At 42.5% G+C, this 13,860-nt stretch overlaps 1 protein-coding gene across 3 annotated transcripts in view; it reads left to right on the forward strand.

The window, feature by feature from the left end:
- Window positions 1-495: 495 nt before the first annotated feature.
- The window catches only part of soga1 (suppressor of glucose, autophagy associated 1), a 44,671-nt gene continuing 31,306 nt past the window's right edge, over window positions 496-13,860 (forward strand). For all 3 annotated transcript variants that reach the window (XM_058084257.1, XM_058084259.1, XM_058084258.1), the window contains exons 1-4: window positions 496-1,753; window positions 5,046-5,147; window positions 5,698-5,820; window positions 11,000-11,149. In XM_058084257.1, coding sequence (XP_057940240.1) covers window positions 827-1,753; window positions 5,046-5,147; window positions 5,698-5,820; window positions 11,000-11,149 — 1,302 coding nt within the window. In that variant the 5' untranslated portion in view covers window positions 496-826. The remainder of the gene's footprint in view (window positions 1,754-5,045; window positions 5,148-5,697; window positions 5,821-10,999; window positions 11,150-13,860) is intronic.

A 13,860-nucleotide genomic window follows, 5' to 3' on the forward strand; every position in this document is an offset into this window, starting at 1 on the left:
CTAAATTGCCTGCTGCTTACTCTCGCAGGCTGCTAGATGGCGCTGTCACGCAAATACAATCACAAAAGAAGAAGCGAAGGCATTTGTACCAATAGTGACCTCTAATGGAGAACGAGCGAATTACACCAGTACAAAATGAATGGACTGGGGGCAGAAAGTTCTTCACGTTGTTGACCAATATGTCTACTCAATCATATTTACACGGTTATTCAAGATGTAATTTTGTGTTGGCCCGAGAAAAGATATAATACGAATATTTGCAGAAATGTGAGGGGTGTACTCACTTCTGTGGCATACGGTATGTTGCATGGTAACTATTACTCTTGAAGCAATGGAACAATGGGTGGAGAGTATTACATTTAGTTTTTACATTTAGACTTTACTGATTTGATTTTTTTCTTGATGTTTTCCATTAGCCGCTGATAGATACAAATCTCTCTCTCTCTCCCCCCTCAATATATATGTGGCTCATCCTGTTATGAGGGCGGGGAAAGAAGGCGACTTCTCCGCCTACCACTTCCCACACAACCCCTCCTGGAGGCAGACGCCTGTGGAAGATAATCGCTGTGGTTTTTAGAGGAAAAATGCATCTTTTATTATCAACTCCAAGCATTTTTCCACATTACTACCCACAGTGAAGAGATACTTTGTTTCATCGGTGTGTATATTTTGCATTCCCATTCATTGCAGCAGCGAAGGAGCTATTTCATGGTGAATGGGTGAAGATCTCTCTCCCCTTTTGTCTGCTCTTCAACTTGTCCCCCCTTAAAACAACAACAACAGGAGGTTTCGTTTCTGCTTTCCGGGTTAGACCCACACGGAATGAATGACAAAGTCAAAGGAGGTTGATGTCCACAACTCCCCGGCTCACCTCCTCTTCGCCTCGCCCAAGGAACGGAGGCTTCACCTCCGGCAGAAGATGGAAAGCGGAGGCGGAAGGGAGAGCTCGGACAGCGGCACCGCCGAGCAGCAGCACCCCCGACTGGACAACACGGAGCTGCCCGCTATACTATTAACCCAAGGGGGGAAGAAGAAAATAAATCGTGCTCCTTCACCGGCTAGACCCAAGGATGTACCAGGGTGGTCTCTGAGCAAGATCCGCGGTGGCATTGGAGGCCCCAGCCTGAGTGTGAAGCCGGGTGCCATCCACCTGGGGAGCCGTATATCCAGACGCAGCCCCATCGGAACCTTGAGTGGAAAAGACAACAAAGCCGAAAAAAGTGGTGGGAAATCAGGTGGGAAGTCTTCACTCTCCACCGCATCTAAAACTTCCGCTACCAAGATGGCTAAAACTAACAACGGAGTACGGAGGAGGGTGTCCGACGCCAGCATTGGATCCGACGACCTGTCCAAAGACTCTGGCTGCGCCCCTGGGAAGCTCTCTCCGACTGACAGCAGCTCAGAACTGTCAGATTGCGTCTCGGAAGAGCACAAACTCTCCACGGACGCCCCAAGCAGTGACACCGAGTCGAAGAGCAGCCGGGGTGGTGAACGGAACGGAGCCAACCTCAAACAATCCTCGGTTAAAAGTTCAATGGAGAGAGCCAACAAGGACCGACCTTTTGTGAGTGTCGAAGCCGGAGATGAGAGCACATACCCGGCTGAGGAACGCTCCGTCGCCTCGGTGGACAGCCGGATGCCAGCCAGCACATCTTTGGCCTTCTCTGACCTCACTGAGGAGTTTGTGGACGGCATGCATGAGGAGTTTGTCAGGGAGATAGAAGAGCTCAGATCTGAAAACGATTACCTCAAAGTAAGTGAAGACCGTTTTACTCCTTTGACAATTATTTTGTATTAAAACAAAACCAACGCCATGCACTTTTAATTGCATACAGTACTAATTATAGTCATTCCCATTATCATTGAGTTTGACCCATATAGGGGTGCTCTCAGAAATATTAGATGCAATTTAAACCCATAACATCAGTCATTTAACATTATGACCTGTCTGTTTTAAGGGAGCCCCAAAGGCACTTTGGCTTTCTATCTTGAGGAAACTCCTTAATGTAGTTTGTTGCCTCAGACATGCTTCTTCTGTTTGGATGTCATCCAAGGCTAATAACTACAAGGACACCGATGTTATGAGTACTGGAAGCACATCACTAAAATCCTGCAGATAAGGAACTGCTATGCACGCCTCGTGAATACCTCTGGAATCTTACCAATAATTTCATCAGCATTGGTTGCATTGGCTGTGAGTGGGTATAAACAGCTTTAATGTGATATTAAGTCACGATAGCAGCAATTATATGTCATCATTAATAAATAGATGTGTTGTGTTAAGCTTCCTGAGATCAATAATGAGACTTACCAAACAGTAGCGGCCTTAGTATGTTATGGTTTTATTTCATTTGAACATGCATCAGATTACAATTTAGTGCGTCACATAATCAGTTCACAGTTCCACATGTCCAAAAGGAGTAGGAAGAAGCAAAGCTTATTAAATCCTACCCCTCTATCTGGTACTTTTACAATCAGTAACTGTTACATTTGTTCACTTCCTGCTTTCCTAATATAGTTTTTTTGGTCACAAATGTCAATATAGTGATATATATAGCACATCATGACTGGTTCAAGACTCTTCATCCTTGTATTTAGCAAACATCAACTGCTTGTATTGATTCTTGAATTGGCTCATCATTGTGCATTGTTTGAGTTCCTTACTCAATCCATTCCATAGTTTGATTCCACATACTGAAATGCTATGGCTTTTTAATGTAGTCCTAGCATATAAGTGTTTCAAATTTAGTTCTTCCCTGAGATCATATTTCTCCTCTCTTGTAGAGAAGTATTGGATGACATTTTTAAGGAATTAACTATATCAGCAAGTTTAAGTATTTGTGATTTTAGGAATAAGGAGTTAGTATGTTCTCTGTAGGCGGCATTATGAATTATCCTTACTGACCTTTTTTGCAGTACATTTAGCGAGTGAAGATTGCTTTTATAGTTATTAGCCCATATTTCCACACAATAAGTAAGATATGGTAGAACCAGAGAGCAATAAAGAGTGTGGAGTGATTTCTGATTGAGAACAAATTTTTACTTTGTTCAATATGTCATCAAATGCTCATAGTAAAGAAAAAGCAATACATATGGAATGCCCAACCTTGAGAGTGATTGATTACCGAAGGGGGTCGACCACATTAGCATGTCCTCTATAAGCTCTGCCAATAACTGACAGACATTGATTTACTGAACTACCGAGATTGTGACTTTGAAACTGTCCAAAATGAAAGTATTTTTCAATAAGTCTCTAAAAACTAGAGTAACAATCACGTAGAAGGAATATGTGTCGTTTTACTTTCAGCCTATAGACTGATTTTATGAGAGCAGAACGCCCCATGGGAGTCCCGGTACTGAAATGGCGGCTGTTGTTGCAGCTGTGTTCCACCTGCTTGGTATAACTCAACATCAAACTGTATGGTATCTATGGCATCTTTGTGAAGAACTAGAAGCCATTCAGGACTTATGATACAGTGGATTCATTGAGATTCACAGCTAATGTCTAACCATAACCATAACCATAGTGTGTAATCTCACTTTATCCTAAATTTGGAAAAGGTTTGTCTCCAGACACGACTTAATGAGACAAAAATGTGTGCTTTATTTCCCCTCTGTGTAACAGAGCAGATGTTTCTAGACTAATTATGAACAGGAGACAGTGATGCATAGGCCATCTAGTAGTTGATTGGCTCATGTTCTTCTCCTGACTTGCTCACATGACGTCGACAACGTCTTCTCTGTTATTCTTTCTAGTTGGCTGCCTGTGTAAAGCGGGTCAGTAGAGCATTTCTCTCTCTCAACACATTAACTTGTGATTCCCCAGCTCCGTGACCTCACATCCTCTATGTCTCTCTGAGGTTGTGTTTTCTCTGGCTATACTGATCTACATGTGTTTCATGCTCTAGTTCTGATCACTTCGCCCTGCTACTTGTCCATTGGCGTGTTTGTGTTCCACAGTGTTTACATGCATAGAAGACCACTGGCTCCGTGGCCTATGCAGTTTCGTTCATTCATTTTCTACCGCTTTTTCCTCACGTGGGTCGCGGGGGGTGCTGGAGCCCATCCCAGCTGTTTTCGGGCGAGAGGCGAGAGGCGGGGTACACCCTGGACTGGTGGCCAAACAACCATTCACAATCACATTCATACCTATGGACAATTTGGAGTCGCCAATTAACCTAGCATGTTTTTGGAATGTGGGAGGAAACCGGAGTAACCCAGAGAAAACCCACACATGCACGGGGAGAACATGCAAACTCCACACAGAGATGGCCGAGGGTGGAATTGAACCCTGGTCTCCAAGCTGTTAGGTCTGTGCGCTAACCACTCGACCGCCATACCGCCCTTATGCAGTTTCATGTCTGTGTCAAATATTTTCACATCAGGTTGCAGGTTTGTTACTTGGCCCTTAGTAGCGTGTACCCCCTTGATCTCATATGATACTTTATTTGTGATTACCTGGTCTTCCCCTCATCGTCATTGTTCATACTCTGTACAGACACACCCCGACCACAGCTGTTCTCCCTTGACATCTTATTATACACCAAAACACACACACATTCCACACAGTTTGTTGTTGCTACGGTTGGATTTCCGCTGACCCACATACTCCAGTGTAGTAGTAAATGATGACAGCACTGTTACTCCTGCAGCCTGCTCTTTTTGGCTGCTTGCTCACTCTGGGAATCACTGTGTACAAGTTGAATGCTGACCCACAAAGACGAGTGACCCCGTGGGTGTTGCAGTCACGTATGCAATTTTAAGCAGCCTGGTGTGCTAATTATTCATTCCTATTATGTACAAGAGATCGATTCTCTGCTTGTGCATCTCTGTGTGGAGTTTGCACACCGGTTTCCTCCCACATTCCGAAAAAAACATGCATGTTAGGTTAATTGGCGACTGTAAATTGCACAATCGATATGACCCTAGTGAGGATAAGCGGCATAGAAAAAGAATGGATAGATTATGTACAAGACTTTGTGTCATACTTCCCCATAAGAAGGTTTACCATATTTAATCATACAATGATTCTTGGCTGTTTCCAGGATGAGATGGAGGAGTTGAGGTCGGAGATGCTGGAGATGAGAGACATGTACATGGAGGAAGATGTCTACCAGCTGCAGGAACTACGACAACAGCTGGAGCAGGTGAGTGGTGGACCAAATGAGGGCTCAGACCCTTATGAAAGGTCCTTTTCTTTGACACATGCTTTGAAATTTATAGATGAGTCAGACAGTGTTGTTCAATTTCTGTCTGACTGTTTGAATTTGTGTACCCATGTGTGTTACCGATGTCATAAACATCACTTGTCGATGTCATATAACTTCAGTCAGCTGACATGAAGCTGGCCTCCTGATTTGCTATGCATACCAATTGTGTGTCACCACGTCACACACAATTCCTACTCCTAGTGTTAAAATAACTACACACACAGCAACATAATAGGTGGATAAAAACAGACAATACACTACCAATGTATAATGCAGAATAATACTATATGAGTATGTGTATTAGAAAGGGTCATGAATGTTACATTGATGAGACATGACATTAAATTACATTACCTCGCTACGTAGCTATTTAGACTGACATACTATTTTCAATGTTATAATCTTGCTTAGATTTTAGATTTCCACCATCAGGTAAGCTACATACTGCTTTACTCTAAGACTCCCTGGGTCTGCTTCTGATTGGCAGGCGAACAAGACCTGCCGCATCCTTCAATACCGTCTGAAGAAGGCAGAGCGGCGTTCTCTACGAGTGGCCCAAACTGGGCAAGTGGATGGAGAGTTGATCCGAACACTGGAGCAAGATGTCAAAGTAAGTGCTAACCTTTGTTACGTCTCATGGAGACAGGATTATATACAGTATTTATGTGATTATACTCTATGTGTACTCTTGTTGCCAAACAATATCTTGTTAAAGTAAGTCACATTTCCTTATATATCCTATGACCTATTTTTTTTTTTACACAGTCTCAAGTGTCAATTTGACCAGAGGAATGTGGATAGAGTAGATCCTATCACATTCCCAAAGTTCCCATCTTTTTTCATGTGATGGAGGAAAACAACAAGGAAAGCTTTATGTATATATTAGAGGTAGTGTGTGTGTGTGTGTGTGTTTGTGTATGTTGATGTCAAGCTCCCTCCGCTTGCCTTTTCTGTCTGTGGCTCAGCTGCTGTCTCACCATCTGGTCGTCCTGGAAGAAGGACTGGTGGAAAGCGGAAAGGATGAGTGTACATCCTGTGTGTGTGTGTGTGTGTGTGTGTGTGAGAGAGAGAGAGAGAATAATAAAAAGGGGATTGGTGACTGTTTGAAAATTCAAATCAGCCAATCAGAATCTGGGAGGGGAAAAGCCTAAAGAAGCAAACCAGGACAGGGAATAATTCAAGAGGGATTATGTGACTTTAATGGAGTTGATTTCAATGGAGATCTGACTTGAATTTTAATGTGAAAGCTTTCAATGGAAGAGATTGAGGAGCAGTAGAATATGTGGAAAGGTTTCCATATAAATAGGCGTCTTTTTTTTGTTTTTTTCCATTACTTTACTGTACAGTCTATTGATGTGGACATAGCAGCAGTTGACCACAGTAGCGAAGACGCAACGCGGGTGAAAAATGACACGTGTGGGAGACACAAGCTGACATCTCCGTGTGTCCCTCAACAACACATGACTGATTGTGTCGCCTTGCCGCCAGGGCCAGACACTGGCACGAGGTCAAGTTACACCACATTACGTTGTGTGTTTCCATTTGTGTGCTTGGTTCTGTATTGTGTGTGTGTGTGTGTGTGGAAGACTCTAGTGGTAATGTTGTCATGTGTCCAATAAAAATACAGACAGACACTCCTTGACTACATTTTTTTCTGCATAAAAAACAAGCTTAATGCCGTCTCACTGTTGGAAGGTAGTATGCTGCCACTCAGCATGACCTTGACTTCTTGAGTTGGGCAAAACTGAGCTAATCTGATCTACCAAATTGGCTTAACTGACGCTTATTCTTTAAGCTGTTGATTTGATAGCACACACACACACACACACACACACACACACACACACACATTTTCCAACGTAAGTCTTTAGAGTGTGACAGAGTTTCTTCATGCAAACAAGCTGGTTGTGTGTTTGTCGGGTGGCTGATTTGATGAAAACAACTACAGTATTTTTAAGTCGCATCACATGCGCTTGCATGGGACTCGGGCGCAGACTGAAAACAGAATCTCCTTGTCTTGACATCATTTCCTGTCCCACTCACACACTGCTCTCATTCCCACACATCCCAACACACATACAGAATGTAGAAACAGGATGGAGCAAGTTAGTCTTCTCATGAGGTCATTGAAATACAAGAATTTTCCTTTCAGTATCTCATAATATAAAATCGAGCAATTTAGCCAAACAGGTCTGCTCGACTACACCACTCTATCATACTATATTATCTGTTATATGTAGCATAACAAGCTATTGGACAGCATGCAAAGCATGCAAAGGGTTGTGATAATTCATCATCGCCTTTTCCGTCCTGGTCCAAAGATAGATGGATCACAGCCTGTCCCGTAACAGCTGTCGTGCCAGTTTCTCACTCTCTCTTTCACACATAATGGTTTTATATAGACAGGCAGCAGCTTAGTGGTGATGTAACATCCTTTCAACGGGTGTCGAGAGGCCTTTGTGTTGGACGCATGTCAAAAAGGGCAACGGTTGTCAACATTGAACATAAACACCAACAGCAAGTTTGCAGGCTAGTCTAGCTGCATAGTGGCTCATATTGACAAAACAGTCCAGTGTGAAATGCTGTTGACAGATTTAAAATGCGTTTCTTTTGCTGGTAGGGAATCAGGAAGTCCAACCAATTGTGCCTGATGACCTTAAACACTGCTCAGATTCTACTAAGGCATTCATGCAGAGGAACAAGTACAATGTAATTTTATTAAAAATGTGTGGTGTGATTTAAAGTGACCTGTCCATGCTTGGAAACTATCAAACATGACTCAACTGGAGATGTTTTGGAAAGAGGAACCATCAAAAATACTAGACCCTCATTGGAAGCTATAGGAAGAGTTTATTTCTGTTATCTGCTAAATATTGATGTGGGGTGCCCAAATTTATGCACCTGACTACTTTTGTTGCACACTTTGTGTAAATCTGATAAATTTAATTTCCCTTCTCATCTAACACTGTGTTCATGTGCTATATGATATATTTAACTGAAATGGCTAATCCCAGGCTGCACGGCGGTCGAGTGGTTAGTGCGCAGACCTCACAGCGAGGAGACCAGGGTTCAATTCCACCCTCGGCCATCTCTGTGTGGAGTTTGCATGTTCTCCCCGTGCATGCATGGGTTTTCTCTGGGTACTCCGGTTTCCTTCCACATTCCAAAAACATGCTAGGTTAATTGCCGACTCCAAATTGTCCATAGGTATGAATGTGAGTGTGGATGGTTGTTTGTGATTGGCCACAGGGTGTACCCCGCCTCTCGCCTGGAGACAGCTGGGATAGGCTCCAGCACCCCCGCGACCCTTATGGGAATAAGCGGTAGAAAATGAATGAATAAATGAATGGCTAATCCCAGCAACCAGTGATTTATAAAGATAAATCTTATTATGTAAATTATCAGGGGTGTCCAAACTTTTTCATACCACTGTACATAACGTATATATTTGGGCTCAAGAGTCACAGAAATGCATGTTTATTTTGATCAGTTCCCCACACCATTAACACTTTAAACCAATTTTCCTTGCTGCCACATTCTTTCCAACCGCACTTTACAACATCCTGTGTCTTTCCTCCCCTCGCAGCCAAAAAACAATCCAAATTCTAACGACACGCTTAGCTGTAAGAATGTAAGATCCCCCTGATAACCTAGACGTTGTTGGAAAGATGACAGTTAAGCAAAAACAAAAGCTTTCTGTGTGTTTGTGTGTGTGAGTGTCTTTGGCCCAAGGAGGAGGAAGAACAAGACTGCATTTGTTGGACATACAACACAGCTAACACACAACCACACAGTGTAGAGGAAAAATGACTAACTGCCTTGGCCAATATTGCTGTTTGCCCTGTGGCTGCTGTGTGTGTGTGTGTGTGTGTGTGTGTGTGTGTGTGTGTGTGTGTGTCAGGTTTTGCCTTCTGTTTATGCCCGTAGAGGAAAAAAGAACTTGCTCTGCCTGCTTTTGTCATGTTTTGTTTTTAGCTTCCATCACACCTCTAATGACGTTCTGTAACACATTTTCAAAACACTTTAACATAGAAGGGGATCTATTATGCTCATTTTATGTCTCTTTGTATTGAGTTATGGGCTTCTATAGAGCAGCTAAACACAATAACCCGCACAGAAAGATCTTCCAGAATCTGCACCTATTCCAGCTGTATTTCCTTGGCTTTCCAAAACGGTCTGTTTTAATTTATTCCACCAAGGTCCAACCTCCGGCCACACCCACTCTGCTGTAATTGGTCACACTCCCAAGCTTTCCCAAAGGCTTCCGGACTACTGCAGAACGCCATTTTCTAATTTTGTCCAACTGAGACACAAACCCACGATGTCAGGACTATGAGGCCAACATGTAACTATGTATGTATCCATTAAATGGAAATACAAGTAAAGCAAGAGTAAAGTCATTTGTGTTGGTGCACAAATTCACCAACACACACACACACACACACACACATCCACACATACAGAGTGGGAGGAGGAGACATTTACCTTGGCCCGGCCTTATATTCAACTAAAATAGGTCCGTGTCATCACCATGGATCTAAGTGATTTATGCCACCATGGCTGATGGGTAGTTGCAGCTCTTAACCCACAGTCACACACACACACACACACACACACACAATGACATTGTAGTCATTTACAAAGAACATGCCCAAGGCTGTCAGCCTTCAGGACCCTAAACCATCAGAACCAAGGGGACACAACGTGCAATGTTTTGGCTGCCATTGTCTTTTGGCGTGGGAAGTAAATGGGTGCATTGTGGCAATCAGTTGCACACTGGATTTGAAACCAAGATACACATTCACACTTAAAGCTGTATCTTCTTTGCATTTAGAGATGTTGCACAACAGTGAGACAACAACACTTAATTATGTCACAAAAATGACATAATTATGTCACAAAATTGACACACAAATCACATTTCTGAGTAAATCTCTAATGCCTGTGTTCAGTCAATAGCCACGTATACATGGACCCAAATATTCCAATTCAATTCCAATTTGCTCAAACGGAAAGAATGTAACCTTTGTATACACCTCATTCCGAAAGCAAAGTGCCGATCCAAATGAATATATAATCGGATTCACAGTGGTGGAATATTCCTTTCCCCAATCCGATTGAGGTATCTTGTACCGCTCAATCGGAACGTTGTCAGACTTCGTTCTTCTTCATCGTGTTTTTCTTCTTCTGTTGTTTATTGGCGGTTGGCAAGCAGCTTTCGTGTGCATTACCGCCATCTGTGGAACAGAATCTAAACCCTTCTATACGCCATTCACAAGTCCAGTTTTATTAAAAAAGAAAATACATATCTATATAAAACATGTGCTGAGCTTAATTATAAAATATTAGCAAGATTGAACTTTATCTTTTCCTGTTCCCGGGTGTGTTCTTTCGGCGAAGGCTGAGATATGACGTAACATGCAGCTCGAGACGTTCTTCGATTTTGATTCAAACTAAATTTCAAGACTGGACGAACGAAAAACTGGCAATAAGGAGTTATTCCAACAAGTGAAAGAAAAACTCGAGGAAGTCGGTATCACGTGATGTTGGTGTTTACGTTTTACTGCGTATGCCCCATTGACTATTCTGGTTGATTATAGCGGCGATTGGAATATTCCTTTCCATGTATACCATTGCTTTCGGAAAGGTAATTTGGAAAGAGAAAAATTCCTCATGTAAACGTGGCTATTGGTGGGGTACAAAATGGCATAATGAATAGAAATGATGCATTTTCTAGTTGACCAACTGCATGTTTTCCAACTTAAATGTCTCACTCTTCATCCTTTCAGGTGGCCAAAGATGTGTCCATCCGTCTCCACAATCAGCTCGACGGTGGTGAGAAGAAGAGGGCTCGTCTGGAGGAGGAGAACGAGGAGCTCCGAGTCAGACTCCAGGACTTGGAGGTGGCCAAACAGGTCCTGCAGCAGGAGATTGACAAGGTAGGACTTGATTATATCACAACGGTTCTTAGGAGAACAACACATGGGGGACATGGCGGACAACATGGGCGCCCATTGTATGAGCCATGAAGGAAGGAAATCATCGGGAATTGAGGGCAGAGTAAACCCAATCCAAAGTTCATATGAGAAAGTCCATGTTCAGCTTCTCCTGTTGACGCATTGTTCTCCACCAAAGACTCACCTCCCAAGTTTAGCTCTTACAACACAGTGTTTAAAAAGCAAGGGCGCCATTTAAGTGAAAACCAAACTTGGCAAACAAATTAAAGAAAAAAAAAACATTTCAGTGCTTCAAGATTGACCTCATTCTGAGTACCTCTGAGCTCCTCTTTGTCTCCAAGTCTGAATGGGTTGACGAGTCTGGTTTTGGCCCAAGACCTGATGTGGGTCAGTGAGGGATGGAGGACCGGGGAGCTGGCAGCGGATGTCTGGACTGTGTTCCCTGGATACAATTAGTGAGGCTCAGTGTTTTTCATCACTCCAGTCTCCCACTATTGATTGTGATTTGTGATTGTTGCCTTGTTGTTGGAGAGGAGACAGAAAGCTCCCTTGTTGTCGTCCTTCGTCACTAATTAGTGCAAGATACCTGCAGGGCTGAAACAATTGTTCTTGACAAGTCATTTAATTGTACGTTTAATAGTTTTGGATTGTCAACAAAATACTGCATTTTCTGGATTTGGGCTGTTCGGAAGCTTCATGGTCAGTTGTACATCAAATATTCAAAATATTTGAAATATTCAAATGCACAAGTGCGGCATCATGCATTCTGCATTAATGGATGGCATAAAATATTACTCCACTCTTAATATGTAGAAGTATGCACATTGCAATCTTAAATTTGTTTCATAAAATACAATGTTCTTTGAACAAGACAGCGGGCACGATCGTGCATCAGTCACTGATGTTTATTTTTTTTGTCTGCTTGTTTCGGGTAGTGGCTTTTGAGAAAAATACAGCCAGCAAGGCTGACACATTATTGTTTATTTCCATGTTTGCAACTTCACAAAGTTCACATATGTATATGAAACAATAATTATATATAGCAGCTCATGAGGTCTTCAATTATCTCTCCAAAGACTTTATTAATTTATTATCAACTCCTATACCCACTATATTAGAACGTTTTGTCTGTAGTAGTCAGGAAATAGTTTAGGAGTGTGACCAATGACGGCGAGGTGGGCCGTGGGTGGAATAAATTAAAACAGACCCTTTCGTTTTGCCAAGGAAATACAGCTGGAATAGGTGCAGATTTTGGAAGATCTAGAAAGTTTTCTGTGTGGGTTATTGTGTGTAGCTGCTCTATAGGAGTCAATGAAGCAGAATAGGTCCCCTTGTAAAGGAAATATCCCGATTCCGTTTTTTACGCTGATATCGACCAAATAGTTAGCGGTGGCTGATATTATTGGACGTGTGTGCTTGTGTGTGTCAATCACATCGGAATGTTTCACCCATCTGTATCTATTGTACATTGGACTGAAAAGAACGAGATATGTGAAAAATGCTGTGGGAAGATTCTTCATATATAGAAATAATGTTTGATGTTAAGAATAAACAGACTGAACCACGAGGTATTCCACCGCAGCAAACATGCAATATACTGTACACAAAAAAAGGTGTTTGTGAAGTATCGATTGGTCATGTCTGCAGGCTTAAGTTAATATTGATATTCTTGTGTAAGTAAGCACAGCCATGCAGTAATCTCACATTGAAACTGCTATTTAATTTATTTTTATACCATGATGGCATGGCTCACGAAGCTAATGCCCAGCCTCCCGTATCTCCCGAAATAAAGCGTCTGTGTGGCTGGCGAGACATCTCACTCTATTGTTCATCCTTTGCTCATTGATTTATCAGGTGATAAATTAGATAAAGCCTTGTAAGAAGTCTTGGTTGCTACAGTTTACTTCCCCTTCATCGTTGCCCTGTTCACGCCTCTTTCTCATTTGTTAGCGTCCCTCATTTATGTTCCCCTCTCTGTGTCTCCCTTGGAGACCCATAGGAATGCTGATGTGGGCATGTTTTTAATCCTATCTTTCCTCACTCCCCCTTTTCTTTTCTTCTTCTTCATTATTTTTTGAAATTGTACCCCCTCTCTATCGGTGTGCAGAAACTTCCAATCAGACTGTTTGACCTCTGAAGGTTGATGGAGGGAGGGCTGCAGGTTAGCGGAGACAAAGACAGTGTTTTTTCAAAGGGTTTTTGGTGTTGTCAAGTTAAAGGATTGTTTCAAGGTATAGAGGAAAAAGGGACGCCGGGGAAATAATAATAAGGGTGGGTTTTGGAGAGAAATGGATGTGAAATAATCACTACTTCCAAATTCAGTGAACGCAACTCCATTTTCCCATAAGAAATAATACAAATAGGCTCTAGTTCCGTGCTCTAACCTAACCTTGTGCACAAAAGATTTTCTTCCAGCCACATCTTTGCCCCCGGGTGGTCAAACACAATGGAGCGATTGTGGGATGGAGAGTTATACGGTGTTTGTGTATGTACAGGTATAGATACAGTAGATGGCTTAGATGTGAAGATGGAAAAAAAAACAGCCATAGGGTTGGAAACAAAGCAAGACATTTCTTTGTATTGGACAAAGGAGAAGGAGGGCGCAATAAATGGGGCAGGGGCAGGTGGGGTTTGGGCAGGATAGCCGCATGCATTATTTCAAATGGAAAGAAATTCCCCCATGATTGAAGAGA

The sequence above is a fragment of the Doryrhamphus excisus genome, chromosome 10 (assembly GCF_030265055.1).
Source record: "Doryrhamphus excisus isolate RoL2022-K1 chromosome 10, RoL_Dexc_1.0, whole genome shotgun sequence".
NCBI classification, from domain to species: domain Eukaryota; kingdom Metazoa; phylum Chordata; class Actinopteri; order Syngnathiformes; family Syngnathidae; genus Doryrhamphus; species Doryrhamphus excisus.